The 23,714-nt window shown below is 37.8% G+C and overlaps 1 protein-coding gene across 4 annotated transcripts in view; it reads right to left on the reverse strand.

The window, feature by feature from the left end:
- LOC137287192 (cyclic AMP-responsive element-binding protein 3-like protein 1) overlaps nucleotides 1-22,792 on the reverse strand; it is a 35,257-nt gene extending 12,465 nt beyond the window's left edge. For 2 of the 4 annotated variants that reach the window (XM_067819375.1, XM_067819374.1), the window contains exon 1: nucleotides 22,384-22,596. In XM_067819375.1, coding sequence (XP_067675476.1) covers nucleotides 22,384-22,482 — 99 coding nt within the window. In that variant the 5' untranslated portion in view covers nucleotides 22,483-22,596. Of the gene's footprint in view, nucleotides 1-22,383 lie in introns of all 4 variants that reach the window. The other 2 variants (XM_067819377.1, XM_067819376.1) reach the window with 2 other exon arrangements.
- Nucleotides 22,793-23,714: the final 922 nt, after the last annotated feature.

The raw sequence follows: 23,714 nt of genomic DNA on the forward strand, positions 1-23,714 counted from the left end.
AGACAGGAAAAAGGTTTCCTTCCAACACTACTTGAAGGCGGAGACCACTTGGAGCGGAAGTTCCCTGACTGTAGCATGTCTTGAGTTCCATGTTACACATGTCAGATGTAGGGCAAGTCATGCTACATGGTGGAGGAAGGAAGTGACTTGGTCTGAAGCTGCTTAGTATTCAGTTTTTCAGTTGTAACTTGAACAAAAATATGGAGAGAAAAACTCAGTTGTGTCCCGTTTTCACTGTTTTCGCCTTCGGTAAAAATGAGCTGTGCAGGGTGGTCTAAATCAACAGGGCAATTTAGACATATGATGCTATCTTTATGGGATTCTTGCTCAACTAAGGGACATAACCCTAGATGATGGAAGCACAGATGTGAGAGGGGGACGGGATGTATTCTCTGCATCAGCCAGCTAAAACATGATTGGTTGAAAACAATGTCTGCTGCTCCCACTATGAGTCTGAACCATTATATCGCGGATCATTGCTCTACCAATCAAAAACAGCTTGCCACTCCAAAAGCACATCTATGGAAGGAAAATAAACAACACCCAGACAGACAGACAGACAGACAGACAGACAATAACGCCAGACCAATTTTATTTTGAGTTTCATGGATCTTTGTTCCCAGAAAACCTAAAGGCAGGAGAGAAATAAAAAATCACTAGTCAAAGTAATACTCCTTTTAAATACTAAAAGTATTTGACTTTTGGGAATTTGTGTATATGCAGCAAAGTACACTCTAAACAATTTTTTTCAAAAAATATGACAGGCAGATTTGTGAAAGAAGATACAAAATTGGCCTGGCCTAAAAATCATAATTAGTAATTAATACAGCATGGACCCATGTACTACTATCTGCTTCACAACTGACAGTTTCTGAGGGTCTAACAAATGGAAGGGCTGTTCACCTCTTTCAACATCTCTAGTTTCTGGTTAGTCGCGTTTTGTCACAACAGAAGACGGAAACCAGGAAAAAAAATATAAATTCTCAGCGACAAAGCCTGTGTATGTTTCATCATGTGTTATGGTAGGTAAAAGCTTTTGACTGGGTCAGGTTCACTGCATTGTGAGTCAGCACTAATGATCAATGGCACAGGGGCCAACCCTGTGATGTTTGTTGCCAGTTTGTTTCCTTGAGATATGTCACCGCCTCCCCACTCCCAGTCATTTCATGCGCCACTCGCTTACATTGCAGTGTCTAGATATTCAAAGCTCACTTTGCACTAAGATAATCGTAAGTGCAATAAACTAACGTTAACTTCCGACAACAGCACTAAGAGACCCTAATCTAAGCTATGTGCAGATGCATCATAGCTACTCGAGCCCTGAGCCCGCTCAATGCTGACATCTCAGCATTAGGGTGTTTGTTATTTGCATAATTTAATTTAACACTGGCTAAGATTACATTGTGGTATCAACCACTACCACAAAGCAATTTTAGTACTACGATGATTGTAAATATGGGGGCTGTGATCACCTTAGCCCTAGGACAGCTTTGTGCAAATGAGCACTGTTCTACAGAGTGATCTTAGCACAATGACCAGCAGATTTACAGCTGTCTTAGCGCTAAGATCAATTTGAAGACTGAGACCCTGGTAGTAAGCAAACCTATTTCCATGAACATATACTGAACTGCACAAGAAACACAACTGTTTGTTGGTCAAGTTTTTGAATAGAACTTACTTTTATGATACTTCATTTTCTGTTTAATGTGCATTTCTTTTGCTGTTCAGTACATAGGTGGTATCAAGTAGGATAAATAATCGAGCAATCTTACTGTAGTGAATCAAACCAAAGCCTTAGATGAAATAGGCAAACACTTTAACTACTAGACTACTCCCAAGGCTTTAATACATTTTCAGGTTAACCTAACACTGATGATTTACAACATACTCAGACTAAAACTGTGGGTAAACTGGAGACAGGCAAACACAGAGTCATTCACTATTAACAACGTTCCCTTTGAAAGATCTTTAATCATCAACGACAATCAACAATGTGTCCATGTATCTTGCATTCAATATCAACCTCATAAATTTCATGCAATCTTTTTATGGTACAAGGACCTGAATTAAAAAACGCAAATGCAAATTAAAGTTCAACTAAAGTTGTCCTACATAGTAAACAGTGAAATTAAACTGACATGACCGCCTGCTGCCTGGCATGCTGTCCATGTGTGTTCACTAAATACCCTCACTGGATACTGTTGATTTAACGTCCTAGGGATTAAACTTGATATTAAACCATGAAATCTTTAAAGCTGTTTATCCATTTCACATTCTTTACCATGATACAGTTTACCTTGATAAAGGGGATTGATGGTTGCCATGGGTTACCCATTCCTACAGCTAGTCAAAGCACTGAGATATGGGTGAGCATGTCACAGCCAATATCTCAAATGTTCCTCAGTCTGTCCACAACTGTTCAAGGTTAGTTGCCATGGTTACAGGCCAGGATCCCTTTATTATTAATCATATTCGAAACTAAGCATCCTGGACTGGTTTTATGAATCCTCGTTTAAAATATGATATATATAAATAATGACGTAATTATTATCACAGCTGATTTACTCCCTTGGGAATTACAGATTTAAACAGGTCTTCAGTATTAGTTGCTTTTAAGATGCTTGCAATGGTTGAAGAGCGGGGCTCAGTGACAGAGGATGTGCGGAAATGCTCATGATATCGATCACTGACTTGCTTCACTCAGACATGCAGAAAGTAGAATATGGAGTTCAACAAAACTGATACTGATAATCTGTTGAAATACGGTCATCACTCAAAGACCACTGACATAAACGACTATGCAACACATGGCACATCAGCGAACACATCGTATTATTTTACCACTCAAATGATACACATCAGATTATCCCAAACCGTGTTCTATGAATGGGAGTGTTACTGGACAGTGAGTTTAGGTTTACGCTGCACTCAACAATATTCCAGCTATATGGCAGCAGTCTGTAAATAATCGAGTCTGGACCAGACAATCCAGTGATCAACAAAATGAGCATCGATCTGTGCAATTGGGAACCAATGACATGTGTCAACCAAGTCAGCAAGCTTGACCACCTGACCTGTTAGTCGCCTTTCATGACAAGCATAATTGCCCTTTATGGCAAGCATGGGTTGCTGAAGGTCTATTCTACCCCAGACCTTAACGGGTCACTGGAGACTTCTGGATGAAATAATGCTCATATGACGTTAAATTTTAACCCACACAGTACAGCAGATGATCAGCTAACTGCACAAAATTGGAGCATTCTGTAATACAGAAACCAGCCATTCAGGCTGTTTGAAATACACCAGTCAATACTACTATGAACCACAATAGTCATCTAGCAAAATTTAAGTACAGTAAATTAGGCAAATTACAGAGCATGACTGATTCTATTGCTCTAAGACTTGTGTCATATATTAAGTCAAAATACATATATTGAACTATAGATATAATTGCATTTAGTTGTCCTTGACGTTCAACATAATCTTAGTTTACCATACTGAGTCAGTGCAATATTAAGTGATATGAATTCATGACAATATACCATGAGTGCACATATCAGGTGTTATCGACCCCTTCCTGGCGACAACACGCAACCAACTGAGTGCACAGCCCCTCACCAGGAAACATCTCCAGGAAATCTCGGACATTAGATCATCCCAGCGAGGAATTTACTTTATTCATTTCCTGAGCAATGTCTGTTATAATAAACGTTCATGTAGGACAAGGGGAGCAAGCCTATATATCCACCTAGTTCATGTGCTCCTGCCAAACATGTCTCTATATTTCACAAGACACCGGATGTTTGTATGAAAAATGAATCCCCTCACCTCATTCACAACACAGAACAGAATTATTTATGAATTTACGTAAGTGGAAAGGAAATGGTCAAATATATATACTGGACAAAAATAGTTAAGGATATATGTAAATTTTGAAGTTATGAGTGTGAGTGAGTGAGTTTAGTTTTACGCCAATATTCCAGCTATATGGCAGCAATCTGTAAATAATAGAGTCTGGACCAGACAATCCAGTGATCAACAACATGAGCATTGATCAGCGCAATTGGGAACCGATGACATGTGCCAACCAAGTCAGTGAGTCCCGATCCTGTTAGTCGCCTCTTCGACAAGCATAGTCACCTTTTATGGCAAGCATGGGTTGCTGAAGGCCTATTCTACCCTGGGACCTTCATGGGTATTTGAAATTATGAATAAACATCTATCTCCTCACTGACACAGTAATGAAATATCAATCATACAAAAAATATCCCTAACTTAGTTTGTCCAATATATATGTCTTCATTGTCCTTATATAGACCTGTCTTTGATTTTTCATATATTCTCTTGACAAGCATAATTTAGGGTGTGTGATATCCTACTCAAAAGAAGTGAACACTTGATTTTTTAATCTGAACATAACTATTCTTAACCAACTTGTTTGATCATGGCCTTTTTATGAATCAACTCCTTGGATCTTGCATGTCATCACCTCTAGTCTGCTTGCTTTGTTTACAGTGTTGTGAGTACACATTAAACAAATAGTAACAAATTGATATACGTCTATACTATGTTCCTGACAACATACTGGCTATGTTGCATGATAGTTACAAGCACAAAACTGCTCCACACAAAACCATCACCATTCACAAGATCTCCAAGCTACAAGCACAACCTAGAAACAAGACTGAATAATTGAACACGTCATTATGTTTTTAGAATTAGGAAAACTGACACATAATCAATTGTCTCAAAACGACCATGCATCAATATGTTAAAGTAAAAGTTGACTGCTGCTAGGGACTGTAAATAAGTATTTGGAAAATGGTATCAGAAGTCCATAAACATATACATATTTTCATTTTCTTATCTAAATTGAGGAGCAAAATGTATTCATAAGCAGTCAATCACACAATTAAAACGCCAGTTCGTGGCCTTCTATTTCGAGTGCAGTGTGGTAGCCTAGTGGTTAAGGCATTTGCTCATCACGCTGAAGACCTCGGTTCGATTTCTGGAATATTGCTAAATGTGGCGTAAACCTAAACTCACTCACTCACTTTTCTATTTCAATCAGAGAGGCAGTGAGGTAATGATCTTTCAGCTAATCATCAAGCATCCATTTCAGTGAGTGAGTGAGTGAGTGAGTTTAGTTTTACGCCGATTTTTAGCAATATTCCAGCAATATCACGGCGGGGGACACCAGAAAATGGGCTTCACCCATTGTACCCATCCATTTCAGGTATTCATAAACCATAATAAGTGTTGTAAACTACTTCCATGGCTGATGATGTTCTTATTCCATATGGCTGCAATATACAACGTCATCCTTTAGTTAAGTGGAGAGATCCATTGTTATTCAACAACAAACAAGGGTGTAAGTCATGATCTTTCAGGAAGTGAGAGAACTATCATCATCTGACATTCTGCCAGTACTGACATGTGACTGGTTTACGACTTTAGACCCTCCAACTCGACAAAAACACATGAGATCTGACAACATTCTCTATAAGGTTGACCTCAGTGTAATTAAAGCTTCAGTTCAAATGAAATATGAAATTGGATATTTTATCTTAATTTTATTTTTAATTTTGATATAGCTTATTTCCATTAAGATACATATACATATTCCTGCTATGTTCACGATTCTATGCTGCTGATAATCTACTGATAAGCAACATTCAAAATTGCAGTTTGATAAATATGGAAGATAAGGATGATTAATGTTTGTCCGTTATATTTAGGAGCGGTTAATTTCATTTTATTTTCCACTTCAATTCCATTTCTTTTTCGGCTATTTTTGTTGATTTTTTGTTGTCGTAGTTTTAATAGTTCACCAGCATGAAGATTTTACACATAACTAGTTCTTGGAATACATGATTTAATTGTTTCAACATATAAGTAGTTACAAGAATATATGATTTAATCGTTTCATGGTTCAAGCTGCCCTACATGCCATGTGACCTGCCAAGTTGCTAAGACCAGTGAGATTGCATCAGTCTAACAGCTGACTTGAGTTAAACTCTGGGTTTGTTTTCAGTCTGGCGATGGAAGCAAATAAACTCCTCTAGAACTTACATGTTCCACATGCTATACAATGCTTCACCGAGGTCATGCTCAATACATCAAATCTGACATTACCAAAAGCATAATCATCAGGTTCCATTACTGTCTACAGTAAACACAAACAATCCTGTCTACTTTTTTGCCTAAATTTGTTTTGTCTATGCATAAATGTGTATTTTACTTACAACGTCATTTACCTCAAAAGCTCTACCAGTAAACAATCCCATTGTCTTCATGCTTATCAGGGCTTGTAAGCTTCCATTGTTTTCAGTCATGTGGATGAAAATCCATAGCAACAAGTGGGTCTCCCTGGCAACGTGTTATGACCCAGTTCCCACAGTCACAAGTAACATGTGAAGTCTGGTCTTAACCCTAAACATTCCAACCATAGATTTCCTTTTCTAAACATCGAACAATTCTAGCAACCTATTCATTACATTTTGCCTACTTCCTCATTGAAAGCTACCCCCCTCCCCACCCCTGTCCTATTCACACACTAACCACCATGAATGAATAGCCTCTCTACCACCACAGCCTTTCCTCATACAGATAATCCTCTGACAGTTCACTCTGTTGTGGGAGGGGAACCCTCTCTGCATATTTGAAATTATCAAAAAGTCCCAACTGACCCAACAAATTCAAAAACAGTTCATGTAATATTTTGACAATGACAGCACTCCTTCTGACATTTCTTAAATATCTTAAAGTGAAACTCCCTCAGTTAACTATACTCAAATAACGTCCTACTCAACAACCAAAAGAAGACAGTGTCCTGTCCCCCAGCCCCAGATTGCCAAGTAAACATAAGTTTACCTACAGTAAAGAAGCACCCGTAGAATAAACAGACTGGTTTAACAGTGTGTGACTTACACTCAGAAGGACAGATTTAAACTCTCATCAAGTCCATTCAGGACGCACTAAAACAGCTCCTGTGGCACTCAGGTTAATCTTAACGTTATTTACAGGTCCGACTATGAAGGAACTCAAGCTGAAATGCCCTGACATCAACTATGACTGCAATCAGATATTGTGCAATACTGCAACAATCCTATCAAACATGTCACATGGAAAAAGCCTTGTATACTCTGTCCTTGTTTCCTCTATCTCAATGCACCAATGCCTCGAGACAGGATGTATACTCTCACCTCTAGCAAGTGTCTTATCTGATCGTCCTGTGATCAAGGATCAATGCCCCTAGCATCATATATCCCCATGTCTCATTCTTCCAGATCTCCCCCACTCAAGCTCTCTCCTCCCCGCCCCCTTGTTAATCTATCCCCCATGCATCATGGCATCCCTCCCCCACCCCCACACCCCATGTTAGTCTATCCCCCAGTCATCATGACATCCCTTCCCCTACCCCCAACTTCAGTCCATTGGAGATTCATAAGAATACACCCTACCCATGATTCATGCCAAGGAATCACGGCATACTCATAGATAATTATAAATACTTACAAATATTCAGCTGGGTGAAATTATTGATATGACATGCCAAAGATTTATTTTCAGTTCCCAAAAGATACATTATTTTAAACTCCCTTCTTATGCTTCCTGCTATGAAGATACTGGATTGTTCTGAAAAGCAACAGAATAAAGCACCCACTCTAATATACCAAGATAAGGTTAAGATAAAATATTTATTGCACAATATTCCATAAAGAAATGCTATATTCTAAGTACAAGACACAAGTAAACATGCAAATGTTAAAGGATGACGATCAGGACCACGTTTCACAGAGATCTTGTAAGCATAAATTTCCTCGTAGCATCCCTACCATGTCCTACTTTACAAAGCTGTCTGCATCATGCATTTGCTGGCTTTGTTTTCTACATCTGTAGGTATCTGCCAAGTACAGGTCAGTGAAACAACATCTGGAAGAGGGTTGTCATGCTGATCTTATATTCCCTATCAGGAACAACAGAGGAACTAATCAGGTCAAACTGGACGCATCGCAGCAACCAGTTTCATGTCTACTCTCGGAGGAACAAATCAGGTTGAACTGGATGCATCACAGCAACCAGTTTCACCTGAATCTGTCACAACTCCGCAATCATCTCCAATCAACACAACACTGCACCCAGGTATGTGTAAACATCCTTCATATCAGGTGTTCTAAGAGCCCATCCCAAAAGCAGTTGTCACACAGACAGTACCAGCACACATGTTCCAACAACTGTGCACTTTTAACAAAGAATGTACCCTGTCTATCTAAACCAAGTCTGTATCAAGTGGAGGATTTGGGTTTAAAATTTCTGTTGTGACATACCCCTTTTTCGCCAATAGACAATAAACCCACTCCCTTAATGTTCTCCCATACATTAATGCCCATAAGAGATTCCAGGTTTGAAAATGTCTTATGCGTGCATACATTTCCTTAATTTCCCATCTGACTGGGACTCCTTCTCAATCTGAAGATGTTATTATATATATATATGCAGAGACTGAGCATTAGTCTCCCTATGCACCAAGTGAACAAGTAAGTTATTGTTCTGTTATCAGTACAATTCCAGACATATCATGGCAGGGGACACCAGAAATCGGCTTGACAAATTGCACCCATTGCACCTGGGACACTGTGCTTTATGTATAAGAGGACTTAAATGAGTCAGTGATCAGGGAGCCTGGTTGATGCTGTGTAATCATACCCTGATGATGAATACTACCATGGGTGCTCAACATGTACAAATGACCTCTTTCTCCCTGGTAAACATAAACACATGAAACCCACCATCCACTACAACTGATGACCTCCAGCTGTCACAACCAGTCTCAGATGTACTCCAGTTCTAAGTGTAAACAAGATCTGCCATAATTATTATGAATGTTTAGCCACCACAGAAACCTCCAAACATGACAGTCTGAGCAATGAGTAGTGATATGTGATGATATAACACCAGATGCCATGTTCCACAATGTACCATATTCCATAAGTCAAGATATACCAGTGCAATAGCAAAGTACCATATTCCTTCATATCCCCTTTTTCAGGAAGCCATGCTTTACCTATGCAATGGCAAGTAGGTCCATCAGATATTTTGTTCAGAAAGCCATGATATAACATACGAAACCAATGACTTTCATCATATTCCATGAAATACTGTACTATACCAGATGCAAATCCATATACCAATTTTGCAACCATAGGTACCAATTTCATTACAACATGATAAAAATATACCAGTAAAATTGTGTCACTATTCACAACATATACCACAGGCCTGGCTCACCATAATATATCAGTGTTGGATAAACCATGTTATACCATGTGGCAGGATACACCATATTCAGCCATATACTAAGACAGTCCATGTGTTATTACATATTTCCTTATCATTCCATGGTATATCAAGCAGAGTGCAATATATATAATATACCATGAGAAGCTGTGAAATACCACTATCTATCACCCAGTTTAGTCAAACTAATACCCAAACCTATCAGTATCCTATTCCAAGACAAGCATTTTTAGCTGCTGATGATTACTCTTTCCATGGCAACAGAAATATGTAATCAGGAAAGCCACAAAGGATACAGACATCTAATTGTTAGTGTTCCAACCCTAAGCCCAAAGTCCCTGTGATAGCATCTCTTCCAGTCCAAGACATGTGTTGCCAATTCCATCAACAAGTGTGGCCTCACTGTGCATGTAACCCTATCTGCTCTTATCACAAAGAGGTCAAGATCCAGTCTCCTTTGTCTCTTCTCAATCCATGATGCCTTTTGGGATCTCAACACATTCCCTCCCCTCTGACTGTAATTTATCTACATTTCACCAGATACATGTATGGCATGACAATTAAGCCTCTGATACTATCTTACAAACAAATAGTTAAAGCACATCCATTTTCGTATTGCTGTAGTTTATCTTGTATGCCATGACAGGTAACTATAGTAACATGAAAGAAAAGTGTTCTTAACTTCTCATATTGAAGTACTTCTTATACTGAAGCAAAAATTCTAAATATTATTGTTATCGTTATACCTAGAGAAAATGTAAATGAACATATTTTACAGAAAGTAAAAGTCCTTAAATTAAAATTATGAATAGAATAAAAAGGAGCCCAGAAACTCTCTGCTGTGGAAATCTGACTTTCTACATTTTCCAGACTCACATGGGCTTTTTCTGACATATCTGCCTCTGGGTCTTTCTTGAAACATTCATCTCACTTTTACACTTGTTTCTCATTTCACAAATATTTCATTTGGAAAAATTGCAAGGAATTTTATTTGTATTGTGAGCTGTTTCAACAATGTTGCAGTTTTCATGGCTTTGAAAATGACTTTCAGCTAAAGCAAACCTGTACATTTGGAACAACATGCCTCATCAGCAAAAATCATACTGCCAAGATGCCTCATGATTATTCATGAATAGACAATGGCATCAGTTCCAAACTTCAACTTATAATTCCCTCCCACTCTTGAACACCTGTTTCATGATGACAAAAAGATAACGTCCACCAGACCAGTTACACCAATAGCTGTGCATTCTCATACGTCATGACAATACAGGCCGACATCAGCTTGTATCATGAAATAGGCAATGCTGTTCCACTCAATATGAACAAGGCATTCAGCATGTGGTTCATTGATATTCATAACCTTTGAAGGAAAAATGCTGTTGTAAAAACATTCTGTGTGGGTGGGTGGGTGAGTGAGTGAGTGATCTCTGGAATCAAACTTGGGAGTGTCAAAACAAACAACTAAACAACTTGGCTACCCAACAAAATTCATTTATAACATATCTCTTAAATTGTCTTAAATTGCTCAATAAATCATCCCTATTATTTTTGAAAGCGATAACAACATTCATAGCACAAGTTCATTCATAGCACATTCATTGCACAAAAAAAGCAACAAAATGTTATCATTTTACAAACCTTAGGATTATTTACATCACAACTCCTTATATATTCCATTTCTCCCATTCTCAAATATCTCAGTATCTACAGACCGAAGACACCAAAGATGAAAGTAGGTGAGTTTCTTCTATAATAATCACATTTTAACATGTACAACTCAGCGATGTTTTCAGGATAATTGCATGTGACAAAATATGCATTCAGTACTAACATACTAACACAGTTGTGGGTCAGCATGTGTTTCCATATATTCATAAACCGCTCATATTCAATCATTTATGCATGACCTGTTAATGCATAACCAGTTTATCAGTGCTGGCATTATACAGAAATCATATTCATGGGATTGTTCCGCTGCATCACACACTTCAAGTACGAAACCCCTTACACTGGGTCCAGTCCTGTAATATTTAACTAGACTGTATCTGTTAATTGTCAGGAAATACCAAGTGCAAGTGTACACGCTTTAATTCACACAGACACAATCCCCATTTAATTTTGCATGAATAAACCCACCACATTTTCTACCAAAACATCTCACAAGAAGTGGAAATCACTACTAACTACATTAAGTGAGTGAATATGATTTTATGCCGATTTTATTCCAGCAACATCCTGGCGGATGACACCAGAAATAGGCGTCACATAGCTTGGGAATCGAATCCATGTCTTGGTGTAATGAACAGGATGTGATTGTTCAAACGTTCTTAGCACTAAGGTGACTGTAACTCCCACACCATAACAAAGGCTTAAAGTAGTTTTAGCGCTAAGGTGACCTTGACTCCCATATCATAACAAAGGTTTAAGGTAGTCTTAGTGCTAAGGTGACCTTGACTCCCATATCATAACAAAGGCTTAAGGTAGTCTTAGTGCTAAGGTTGTTTTGTACAATGGCGCCCAGACATACAACCACTAGGCTACTCCAACACCCCTCTCTACATCAGGAATCACAGCCAACGCTACACATTTCAATGTGGCATAGATCCTGTATTCCTACTAAAACACTGTCAACAAGCCCTTGACTAGCAACTGTTATAACTTGATCATTTTTATCACATGTCAAAACAGGAAACCCATTTCGTCATAATAAACTAATATAAAAAGGGATTATTATGGTCTACATGAGATAACACATGGAAAAATGTCTTCTAGATGACCGTCAAACTGATTCTATCTGCCATTTCTACAGCAATTCTTCACTGCAACACCTAGTGATATAGACACCAGGTAACCATATCAATACAGGTAATATCAGGAAATGCAGATGAAAATTTGTATTAGATGTTAATTTCCTCCTGCCACAATTCTTGAGTGAGTGAGTGGGCTGGGTGATAAAGGACATGTGTAAATGTATGTAGGAGTGATGGAGGGTAAGTGTGTACACTCCCATACAATTTTTGGTAAAAATTAATATCAGTCAACAGTAAAACGAGTCAGTTAATTTTTATACTCTTTTCAGCAATTTTTCAAGCAATATCCCAACATGGGACACCACAAATGGGATTCACACAATGTACTCATGAGGGGAACTGAACCCGGATCTTTGGCATGACAAGCTAACACTTAAGCCACGAGGCTACCTCACCACTTCTATAGTAAAATGAAAACATCACCACTTCTCACTAACTCCATACACCAGAGACGTAAGAGTCTGTGCTGAGTTCTGCTCTCAGACTTTCAGTCATGCCACAAGGGTCAGTTGGTGCAGATGCTGCAGACACAACACTGCTACCTTTCACCCATGACCTTTGTACTGAGTCATGCTGTATAGCAACAGGGATGCAGGGAGGATAGACTACTGGGAGGAGTGAAAATTTCAATGTACAGACACAGTCAACAGGCTTCAATGTACAGGTACAATCAGCAGGTTTCAATTGTACCGACACAGGCTACAGTGCTAGCAGACTTCAATGTAGACACAAGTGCCAGGCTTTAATGTACCAACACAGCCAGCATGCATCAATGCAAAGACACATCAATGCAGACGTCAAAGTATGACACAGTTGACAGACTTCAATGAAGACACAGACGGCAGGCTTTAATGTACGACACAGTTAGCAGACGTCAATATATGACACAGTTGAGGGACTTCAATGAAGACACAGACGGCAGGCTTTAATGTACGACACAGTTAACAGACGTCAATATATGACACAGTTGAGGGACTTCAATGTATATACAGTCATTGTCAGAATCTCATGCACCTTGTCATGTCAATAATTATCATAATTAGCACCCTCTCAACTAATTCCACCACTAATCCCAGCATGGGCCTGCTATACACACAGGCAACAAAGATATATTCAGTGCAAATATGTAACATTTGTTACCTGGCAAGTCATAATCACAGGGATCCCTACTGTCATATATTGAAGCTATTAAAAGACATGACCAAAAAACTTACATTTAAATTTAAAGGTATATTAAGTCCCTCCATCAAAATACGCACCCATCTTGAAAATAGCTAATTGTGATTTAACATTTAAAAAAATCTCATAAGAAAAATTATTTAAAAAGATAATGATTATTTTATTTTACTCATCAAACACACATATTTACACCATGGAAAACTAAAGTCTATAAAGAAAATTTGAAAATTTATCTTTCTGGGTAAATGACCCTAGTGTTATTATCATCAAAGACTTTTGCACTGTACTCATCTTTCTCGATAATCCAGCCATCAGACTCAGCTACCCTGAAGGGATATATGCATAGCATCTTCATTCATCACAGTGCCTCAGGTTAGGCCAACATGGCCTCAGGTCAAGCCCCTGCTCCTCAGAGCTGCATCCAGGTCCTCTCAGGTCATGCTGATACAGGTCTATTTGATAACTACCACCTAATCACGATAAGCCTGAGCTGCTAAACAAGATATGCTCACCTTTGACCTGTTTACATATAAGTAAGGTACTGCGAACGTCCTCACAGGCATCTCTTATACAATAAATGACAACTACTGGTTTTGACAATTGCGTATATTCCCTAACCAGTGTTATATGGGGTTTATACCCTTGCTATATTACACTGTTTAAAACCTTGCAATATTACACTGTATGTATCATATAAATGAACTATATTTGAGTGAGTTGGGTTTTATGTTGCTACTAGCCATATTCTATCAATATCATGATGGTGAACGCCAGAAATGAGCTTCACAGATTATACCCAAAGTAAGCGGTCATGTTCAAGTCTTGTATCTAAAAACTTGCTGAAAAAAATATAAATGCACTTCTTTTGCTGATCAGTATATTTCCCCTGATGTCAAAACGAGAAAGACTTAACCCATGTTGATTTATAAATCCTGTTTGGGGTGAAACAAGAACCGTGCAATAAATCACAGGACAAACAAAACAGTGTTAAACTGTCTAGCCTGTGATCCATGTCACGTGTCAATCACTCCCGTGTCTAGTTGATCTCCAGGGCAATACCCCCAGGACTGACTGCACCATTATGTATGCTTGTCAGAATGTGTACGCTTGTCAGAATGTCGCTAAGGTCAACTTTCTACACAACCATATCATGATCTTCATGATCTTCATGATCATACGTCATTTTGTCAGTACGCTCTAACCCTCTGATACAAATCTGTTGTGATAAGCAACCAATAGTACTACATATACTACCCCAGCTCATATATCATATATACTATTGTATACTATAATATACAATGTTTCCATGGAGATGATACATCAAATGTTTATCAAGAGGTGATATGCTACTGCTGGTTGACCTGCCAATTAATTACTCTCACAGAAAACATAAAAAAAATCATCCTGTTTGATCACTTATTTCACATGGGTACTGTTGAAATTCTGCAATTATTTTCACATCCACTACAATCAGGATAATCAAAAAAGTCTTCATCTTCTCCAAAAGGCAAAATAGAGGGATGTAGCAAACTAAATACTTAATTCAGGATTTGTAAAATAAGAGCTTCTTCACAGTGAGACAATGAAATCAAACATGTATAAACAACATCTCATAAGTACACATGTACCTTGACCAATAGGGAGCCCAATTGTTTCTCTTGTCTATTACAGTCTTGGTTTACTCCACCAGATTAGACAAACAAGCAAATAACACTTTGAAGTTCAGACCTGGTGCTCTTGTTGACTGCAGGTAAAAAAAATTAAATATATATCTGCCAAATATGTTTAACTATGACAAACAAATGACATATTGTTTAAATCTCCCGTTTCGAAAGACCTTAATCAGCCTAATCAGGTTTGTTTATCTTGTGAGTGTACAACCTATTTACTTACACAAATTTCACCATTTAAGTCGAATCCCATATTGATAAAACTTTTATACATTTCAACCAACCCAGTTTCTCGGTGAACTTAACACAATGGTACCCAGTATCTTTATGTTCAAATGTGTAACACAGAACATCAGTATATTGTAACCTTTGAACTTATTATTTTATTACTATTTTATTATTTATTATTACATACAATTTATTAATAAAATCAAGATACTTCTTTCTAAAAGATGTAAAAAAGGAAATAGATCAATCATGTCTCAATTGATGTCAATATTTACAAAACTTTATGATTTACTCAAACTGACAATTCATTTTTATTTTTATTTTTGTCATTCTGATCAATAAAATGCAATTTGTCATGAAAACTTAATAAACCAGCTATTATTACTGCCTTTAGCTAAGTGTATGAACAATGAATTTGGTTATCTTAGGGAACACTCTACCCCTCCAGGTATACTCTCATTCACTGCCTAGAAGATATGATTTAAGAAGACGACCCCTTTCAGAAGACTGATAGAAATATATGAAGCTTGCACTTTGTAACCACCATCTTGACAGGTGCACACAATACAGACATAGTGGTTAGGAAACTATCACATTCTTATCAGTTTATGTCAAGCTAATTTTCTTGAACAGTGTAGTAATACACTAAATCTTTGTCCATTGTCACAAGATTTGGAAGCAATAAACAAAATTGGGTTTTAGATTAATTACAACCTGACATTTTTATACATTTACTTACTTATTGATGGTATTGATGAATGAAATCTTGACATGCAGAATGATTTAATACAGGACACGACTGAACACAACTGGTCATGTTCAAGTCACCATGTACTTAATGACATTAAAAAGTCTACCATCACAAAAAGTCTCTAAATTGTTACGCACTAAGACACATGTTGTTAATATGCTTGTAAATTTTAAACAATTAATTTCAAAATTTGATTCACATTTTATCATGCCCCCTACTATACTGACAAAAATATTCCACCACGATATTCTGTTACTGCCATCTGCCCAATACATTTAAACACGCATTCATTCTTACTTTTCAATAGCTAATAAATAATATTTGGTATGTTTGAAGCCAGCAGTGATTCTTGAGGGCCAAATGTACACTATATAATCTTGAGAAAATGGTTAACAGGTTGTGTGTAGAGTGACCTATCTCATGAATATTCAGGAGGTCAGAATGAAAGTAGTTCCGGCAAGCAACAGCTGGTTTGTTTCAATGGTCAGTATACCAAGGCCTGCATTAATAACTGTAAGTAGATAGCAGGAATTTGGTCCAGTGTTGCAGCTGCTCTAATTAAAGATGTTGCAGATTCTGGGAATTGAATCTAACTTTTATTTGATATTAATCCACATAGGGCAACCTGTTGTGCTTCCTAATTGGACACATCAGGTGGCACTTCCATCCTTGTACATGTGATAACATTACTCCAGTACTCAATATTCATCTGAAATGCAGTCTATTCTGAAAAGGAATCATGTCATAATATACTTAGTAAGCAATCAACATATGCCCTAAAATAGCCCACCATTCCTGGAAGATCCTGGAAACAAATACTGATTCCCATAAAACTTCTGCCCATAAAAATTCCTGAAAAACTGCGTCTATTTGTTTAGGGTGAAAAAGAAAACAATCTTGGAGTGTCGTTTCTTTGCATTCATGCAGAAACATTCTTTTCAAGTTGGGTGTTCTTTGTGATGCCAGGCAAATGATTTTCTCATACCTGTATCAACCACTTTCAATCACAACTGTACTGCAACTACTTAGCATTCCTGTTCTTTTCGACTTTGATTATGTAATTAATATTGTACTTCTTAGTAGTGAGTGACTTTAGTTTTACGCTGCACTCAGCGATATTCCAGCTATATGGCAGCGGTCGGTATATGATTCAATGACATGTGTCAACTAAGTCAGTGAGCCTGACTACCCGATCCTGTTAGTCGCCTCATACGAGAAGCATAGTCATTTTTTTGGGCAAGCATGGGATGCTGGAAGCCTATTCTACCCCAGATCTTTGCAAGGCTTTTTCTTCGTAACAGTTACAGACAAAGCTAGACCCTCAGGGTAGTGCTTCGCCCATATCAGATAAGAAAACATCCACTGACAACTAATAAACACAAGCAAGGTTATTACCTGAATTCTAAAAAGTATGTAATTTGTATTACATTATTACTCTAAATGAAGACAGTCTTGATTTTCAACAGGTTCTGAACATTCAATAAGGCTCCTTTTAAATTTAAACGAAGTGGTCAGATTCTATCAAAATTATATTTTAAGAGGCCAAACGTAAATCATGTTTGTGCTGTCCCACTTAACATAATACTAAATTGCTATGAACATATATGCAGTATTACAGACGTCTGATGTTACAGGATGATGCAGGATGTTACGAATATATATTCAATACTAGAGCAGTCTGAATATGTATACAATCCTAGAACATTATGTATACATATATTTTCATTACTAGAGAAGTCTGTATATATATATATATACATATATATCCAATACTAGGATGTTATGAAAATGTGTTAAAGAGTGTTTTGTACATTTATAATTCATTCTACATTCTCAGTTTCCAAATTCAAGAGATTATTTCAGAATTTAATAGATCTCCATATAAGACAGGCAAGAGTATTTTCCAATAAGAAGGCTGGCCGCATATACACAACACTTCCATGCACACAGCTGTTGGTGCTCCATTGATTCAGCTCTTATATTTATGACTTTCTGGATAAGCTATCAGCATCTGTGTCAGCTGCAGAAGCCTTCAGAACAAACACCATCACTGACCATGTCTGCCGACCTTTGGCCCTGTGACCCATGGCCTCTACAGCTGATCAACAAAGAGTTCTCCCCTGGAGTAGTATTTCTCTCAACTAGAGCAATTTGAAGTTGAAATGGAAAACATGAAAGGATGCAAACACAGAGGTCCAACATGGACTTGCACATCTTAAGAAAACAAACTGTTTCTATGAAGTTTTCATGAACTGGGGTTGCAGACAACTTTTATCCAACTGGTCTGCAGTTCACATAAAATAACTACACAAGGTGATACTATGATGTATGCAACAGAGAAAGCATAAACTTTTAAACAGTACTAGAGAATTACAAATATGAATAGTGTATGACATATAGGATATTCTACATGTCTTGGGTAGTCTTGATGTGTATAGAATACTAGGTTGTTATGACATATATTCAATACTAGAGCAGTCTGAAAATGTATACAATACTGGGATGTTATGAAAATGTGTTTAACACCTATATACACTACTACAGTAGTCTGAATATGTATACAATTCTGGTCATAATACACACACTATGCTGACCCCATGTTAATGCAAGTGTGTGACTTGGAGAATTACATCATTCAATATTCCCAGCTTGTTCCCACGCCTAAAAACATTCCTACACTCAATACTATCCACTTTTTACACCATGGTGGTTCAGCTTCAACCAATCCAATAAAGAAAGCTTGAAATGTGACATTCTTATTGGTAGATATTTGGGTACAGATGTAATTCAACACTGTCTCCAAGCCAGTAAACCATGATTCTCTGACTTGCTTTGCCAGCAGATTTACGAGTCACCGAGTCACGATGCAGCCAGGCAGGGATACAGGCATGACATGGGAGAAAGCAAAAACAGATTTTCGAGACAGCCTTGACATTGGACAGAAACCTGTTGGCTTCTCCAGATTAGACAAACTCTCTGTCAACACAATAAATGGGTAGACCTATGTAAAACTGTATGAGCTGAGGGTCTATTTAGAACCCACTATTTAGAAGCCACTGGCTGTGAAGGTGATACTAAAACAGGAATAAGGTTGGATAATATACATGTACATTCATTTAACAGAGTGCATCCAGCTTTAGTATGTGAGTGAGTTGGGTTACCATGGTTACACACAGTCTTAGAATTACTCCAGCAATATCACACAACAGATGCAGAAATGTATTATCTTTTCTAATCTTATCTGTTACTGTTATCTGTTACCCTAAGTATAAATACCATACGTTCAACCACGCAACTATAAAAACCATTGCAAGGTACTGCTACATTCTGTCATCAAACCTTCGTTTGTCCCTAAACATAAACAAACAGAAAAAAGCTACAATGTTGCAGCTGTCAACTACAGAAGAATAAGTGACCTTCATTCATACGACAATGTCTCTATTCCTATGAAATATGAAAGGAGCAATTCTTATGAGACGACTGTTGCCAGTATCAGACTGTGATGTCAGTTTCTCCATGTGCTCGAGCCACGGCCAATACCCAATGCACCATATCCCCTATTGAGCACTCTCCACTAATTAACATGGCTGCTGCATTTTTTATCACCTGCCAAACAGAGACGTTCCAGGTAAGAAGAAATCAATGACGACTTCAATACATGATGAGGCCTAAACCCCTTACAACCAACACCATTTCATTAATATGAGTATTCAGGCAGTCCAATACATTTTATATTAAATCAAATATGAATATCTATACCAATATCAATGAAAGTTGCCTTTTTGCCAAAACAGTCTTTATTGAAAATTTTATAACAATACTTCCACAGAACTTGTTATATTGTTGTATTCATAGCTTTTTTCGAATAAATCACTTCGTCACAATGAATATTGTGTTGTATATTTGGTGTGATGTGTTCAAATTTACAAGACCCTATCTGTATGCCTCTCAGAAGGCTGTGCATGGATTGTTTCCAATATCCTAATCTTGTTAATGTTTATCTTTTGATTGTCCACTGCTAAGAACTAAAGTCCAAGAACTAAAGTTTGCATCATTCATGAGTGATATTTTAAAACACATCAACACTATTTCAGCCTTAGAATCTTACATAAGATGACATACTGAACAGCAGAAGAAACACAATTTTCGAAAAAGTGAAATCTCATGAAAGTAAGCATTCAAGTTCATGTCTTCTATTGAAAAATTTGACAAAAAACAAAGAGTTGCATTTCTTTTGCTGGTCAGTATATTTCTACTTTTACATACCACCAAATCAAATGAGTCTGTATCACTGTCCATATCCACATTGATATCCATTGCACTTTTAAGTCCAGTACACACTGATAGAGCGTCCTTTAAGCAATATGCATCCTTATAAACCCCTGTCTTGTTTTATGACAGTGGTCAGTAGCCCGGCCAATGAGGTGCTCACTCCAGAAAGGTAATTAACAGTAGACTGTCTATAGAAGCTGTTACATTCCAGCCATAAATTGAGCGTAATCACTAAACAATAGCTTTAAAGTCTCCATACCATTCTGTGAGATAGACAGTAAGGCTTCACATAAAAGGATCAATCACCACTCCACCCTGAGGGGGGAAGGAATTAAGGGTAGACTCCACCCATGTGTTACGACATGATAGCCCCTAGGCAGACTGTTACACTTCATAGCTGATAGCAGTGGACAATCAAAAGATAAACATTATTGTGTCTCACAATGAAGATAGGTATAAGACAGTTTACTGTTTTTCTGTCTATTAACTACAGGCATTGTGTAGCAATACTTAACTTTCAGCAGATCAATGTTGACAACAACTTGCTTGTGTAAAGCTAGCTTAATGTGTTGAAGTTTTTATTGGTTCCTTGATCTTGCCATGACATTTATAGTGTTTTGAAAACTTTATTCTGACTTGTGAAAGAAATATCCACCTTACAACTTACGTTTCTTTGCATGACACATTAGGGAATTTCAAAAGGGGGGATTTTATATTTGTCCAGTTGTGGGTGGACCATGAGGTGTCGAAATCCTTGCCCTTCCCATATAAGTCACTTGATCAGAGAATCACAAACTTTCCATTCATAACTTACCACAAACAGTTCAAAGTTTAGACTGCTGTGGGTTTCAAAGTCTAGTACATGTATTGCCAACACTATGTTAAGTTACAGTAATACATCAGTGTTATGGAGTTAATCTTGGTGGCTATCAGCTGGTCAGGAACAACTGAAGTTTTGACCCCAGTGATAACAAGATGTCATCTGATTACAGGGTTAAACTCCATGACAGTGTTGGGATGCTTCCTACATGTAATTCCCTAATCAGGAACTTGCTGTGACCTGTAAACAGTCTTCCTCAACAATACCTTTCCCCGTTCACTATTATATTTATCACATAACTGAACAATAAGTGCAAGATAGCATATTGTCATAAGGCTGTATATCCTGATTGGAAAATTATTAATACATTGTTGCACACAGTTGCAGTTTTGAAATTTTCTTTGGAATTTGAAAAAATACACGCACTCCACTGAGTCTGTGGTGATTTTGTGTAATCAACTCATTATATGCCCTGTCATGTGTTTGCTCTGGTAAATATCTGGTAATTACAAAGTCAGCATGTTAATTACAGGGGATAATGAGTGTTAGTTGAACACAATAGAAAATGTTGAATTATTCACAATATTGTCCACTGTTGCTAAATCTGCAACATTGTTGTCTTGGCTGGCATTATAATCATTTACTCCCAACCTGAGACAAATATTATGAACAGCTTATATATTTTAATCACATGTCAGAAATTTCTATGACAACTGCATTTCTGCGTCTCACATCAAACGAAATAACTTAGTGTAATAGTCCATAATTGAACACAAATCAGCGTGATATACGATGCTATCAATACCTAGTATTTCAAACAGCAAATAATTAACTGTTATTACCGTCGATTTCACTTGTAAATTCTTATAGACAATGTATACGGCTACTTAAGACAGACGGGGGCTTTCACACTGAAAGTCAATTTCGTGACCTGAGAAATCACAGGGTATTTTTTAAAAAGATCCGGATTTATATATAAAGGGCAACGCCCTCTTGAAATACGGGGTACACACACCCTAGCACTGAAATGGGGGATGACAGCCCCTTAGAATCACGTCCAATACAATACGAAGACGGTCATGCATGCAAGTGGCTTTGTAAACACATGGGCGTTTCCAAACTCGCACTGGCTTGTCGTCCAGCTCTCACATGGCCCAGCTTTCAACAAGATTTTCTCGTTCCAAACAACACAAAACTACTGACATAAACCAACATCAACGATGTACTAGGATACTGTCCGTCTGGTAGACTCCCGTGTGTTTCGGTGCCAAATTTAACCCCCAAAACGACGTTTGTTGAAAACATATGGAAGTGTCTCATGTACACATGCCCGATTTCATCATAGCTTACCATAGAATGGGAGCTGAACATATCGCTGTCAAGAAAATCTGTCATGTCCGAATCCTCCATATCGCCAAGTTTGTGATCAGTTCCGCAGAGAACGTCCATGGTCAGAAGTCCCCGAGGTGACCGGTGGTCTTCGAGCCTCAAGGGATAGTCGGTTCCGGCAAAACGCTCTCAAACAAAATTCCACCGTCCTCTCTCGTGCTCGCTTGGCGAATTGAAAGGCAGAACCGAAGCACACACTTGATAATATGCATCCGCGGAGGCAGAATGTCACCCAAACACCAGTTATTGGCTGAGCCCAACAACCTGTGGCCGCATCGATCAAACTTCACCAACGAGTGGTTTATTCATGTTCCTGTGAACAGTGCTCCGAACAAACAGTACTACGAGCTAGCTGTAAATTAATTTGAGTGAGGAGTTTCCGTAAATAACAAAACTAATGCATATGCATATCAACCTACCAAGACCAGTAAGACACGTTAGTATTCAGCACGTTTTGACCAATCAGAGAGAGGGAATACGGGAAACCTATTCAAATAAACTCGGTCACATGACATAACAGGGCTATATTTAGTAACAATAGTATTTCTACTCCACAATCACATGCTCAGTGTTTTGGTTTTCAAAACCACATGTTCAGCGTGCGGTCAGAGCTTTGACGCCCCCCGCACGGAAATGACGCGCTGCACACTTTGTTGAGAGAGTTTTCCCGAAAGTTGACACTTGTCCTAAGATCCCCTGCTGTTGTTTCACAAATGAAATGATCTTTTCCACAATTGTCGCTTTCCTGTATTAGTTTGGATCTCTTTCACTTCCATACCGCCTCTCTCCTACTATCGCTAATAATAATGATCCATACATACGGCACATGAATTATGGAAATGGTTTAAACCTCTGTATTCCGGGTAATGTTTGGTTAGGTTTATTTTTATTTGATATTTGAAAATTTTAAACAAATAAGAGTTATAACATATGACGGGATAGGTGGGGGTGTGGAAGCTCTTTACGAATAAACGTGTATCCATTAAAACAGTATTATCGGAAGGCTTTTTATGGAGCATGTATAGTTTGAGGGAGGGGGGATTCTACACCACAGAGTGAATATACTGAAATATACACTGTCTGGACAGTGGAACATGGAACGATAACGGTATCCCAGTATAAAAATGGGATATTTCGTGCTCGTATCTACCTATTAGTGGTGGTCCGATTAACTGGTCACAATGACTAAACGACCAAGCATTTGATCATGTTTTCTCTTAATTAAACAAAAACAATTTTGAGCACATGTTTCATTGGCTATATTTTGGTTTTGTGTGTTAAATTTACCTTTA

This window comes from Haliotis asinina, chromosome 6 (genome assembly GCF_037392515.1).
Source record: "Haliotis asinina isolate JCU_RB_2024 chromosome 6, JCU_Hal_asi_v2, whole genome shotgun sequence".
Taxonomy (NCBI): domain Eukaryota; kingdom Metazoa; phylum Mollusca; class Gastropoda; order Lepetellida; family Haliotidae; genus Haliotis; species Haliotis asinina.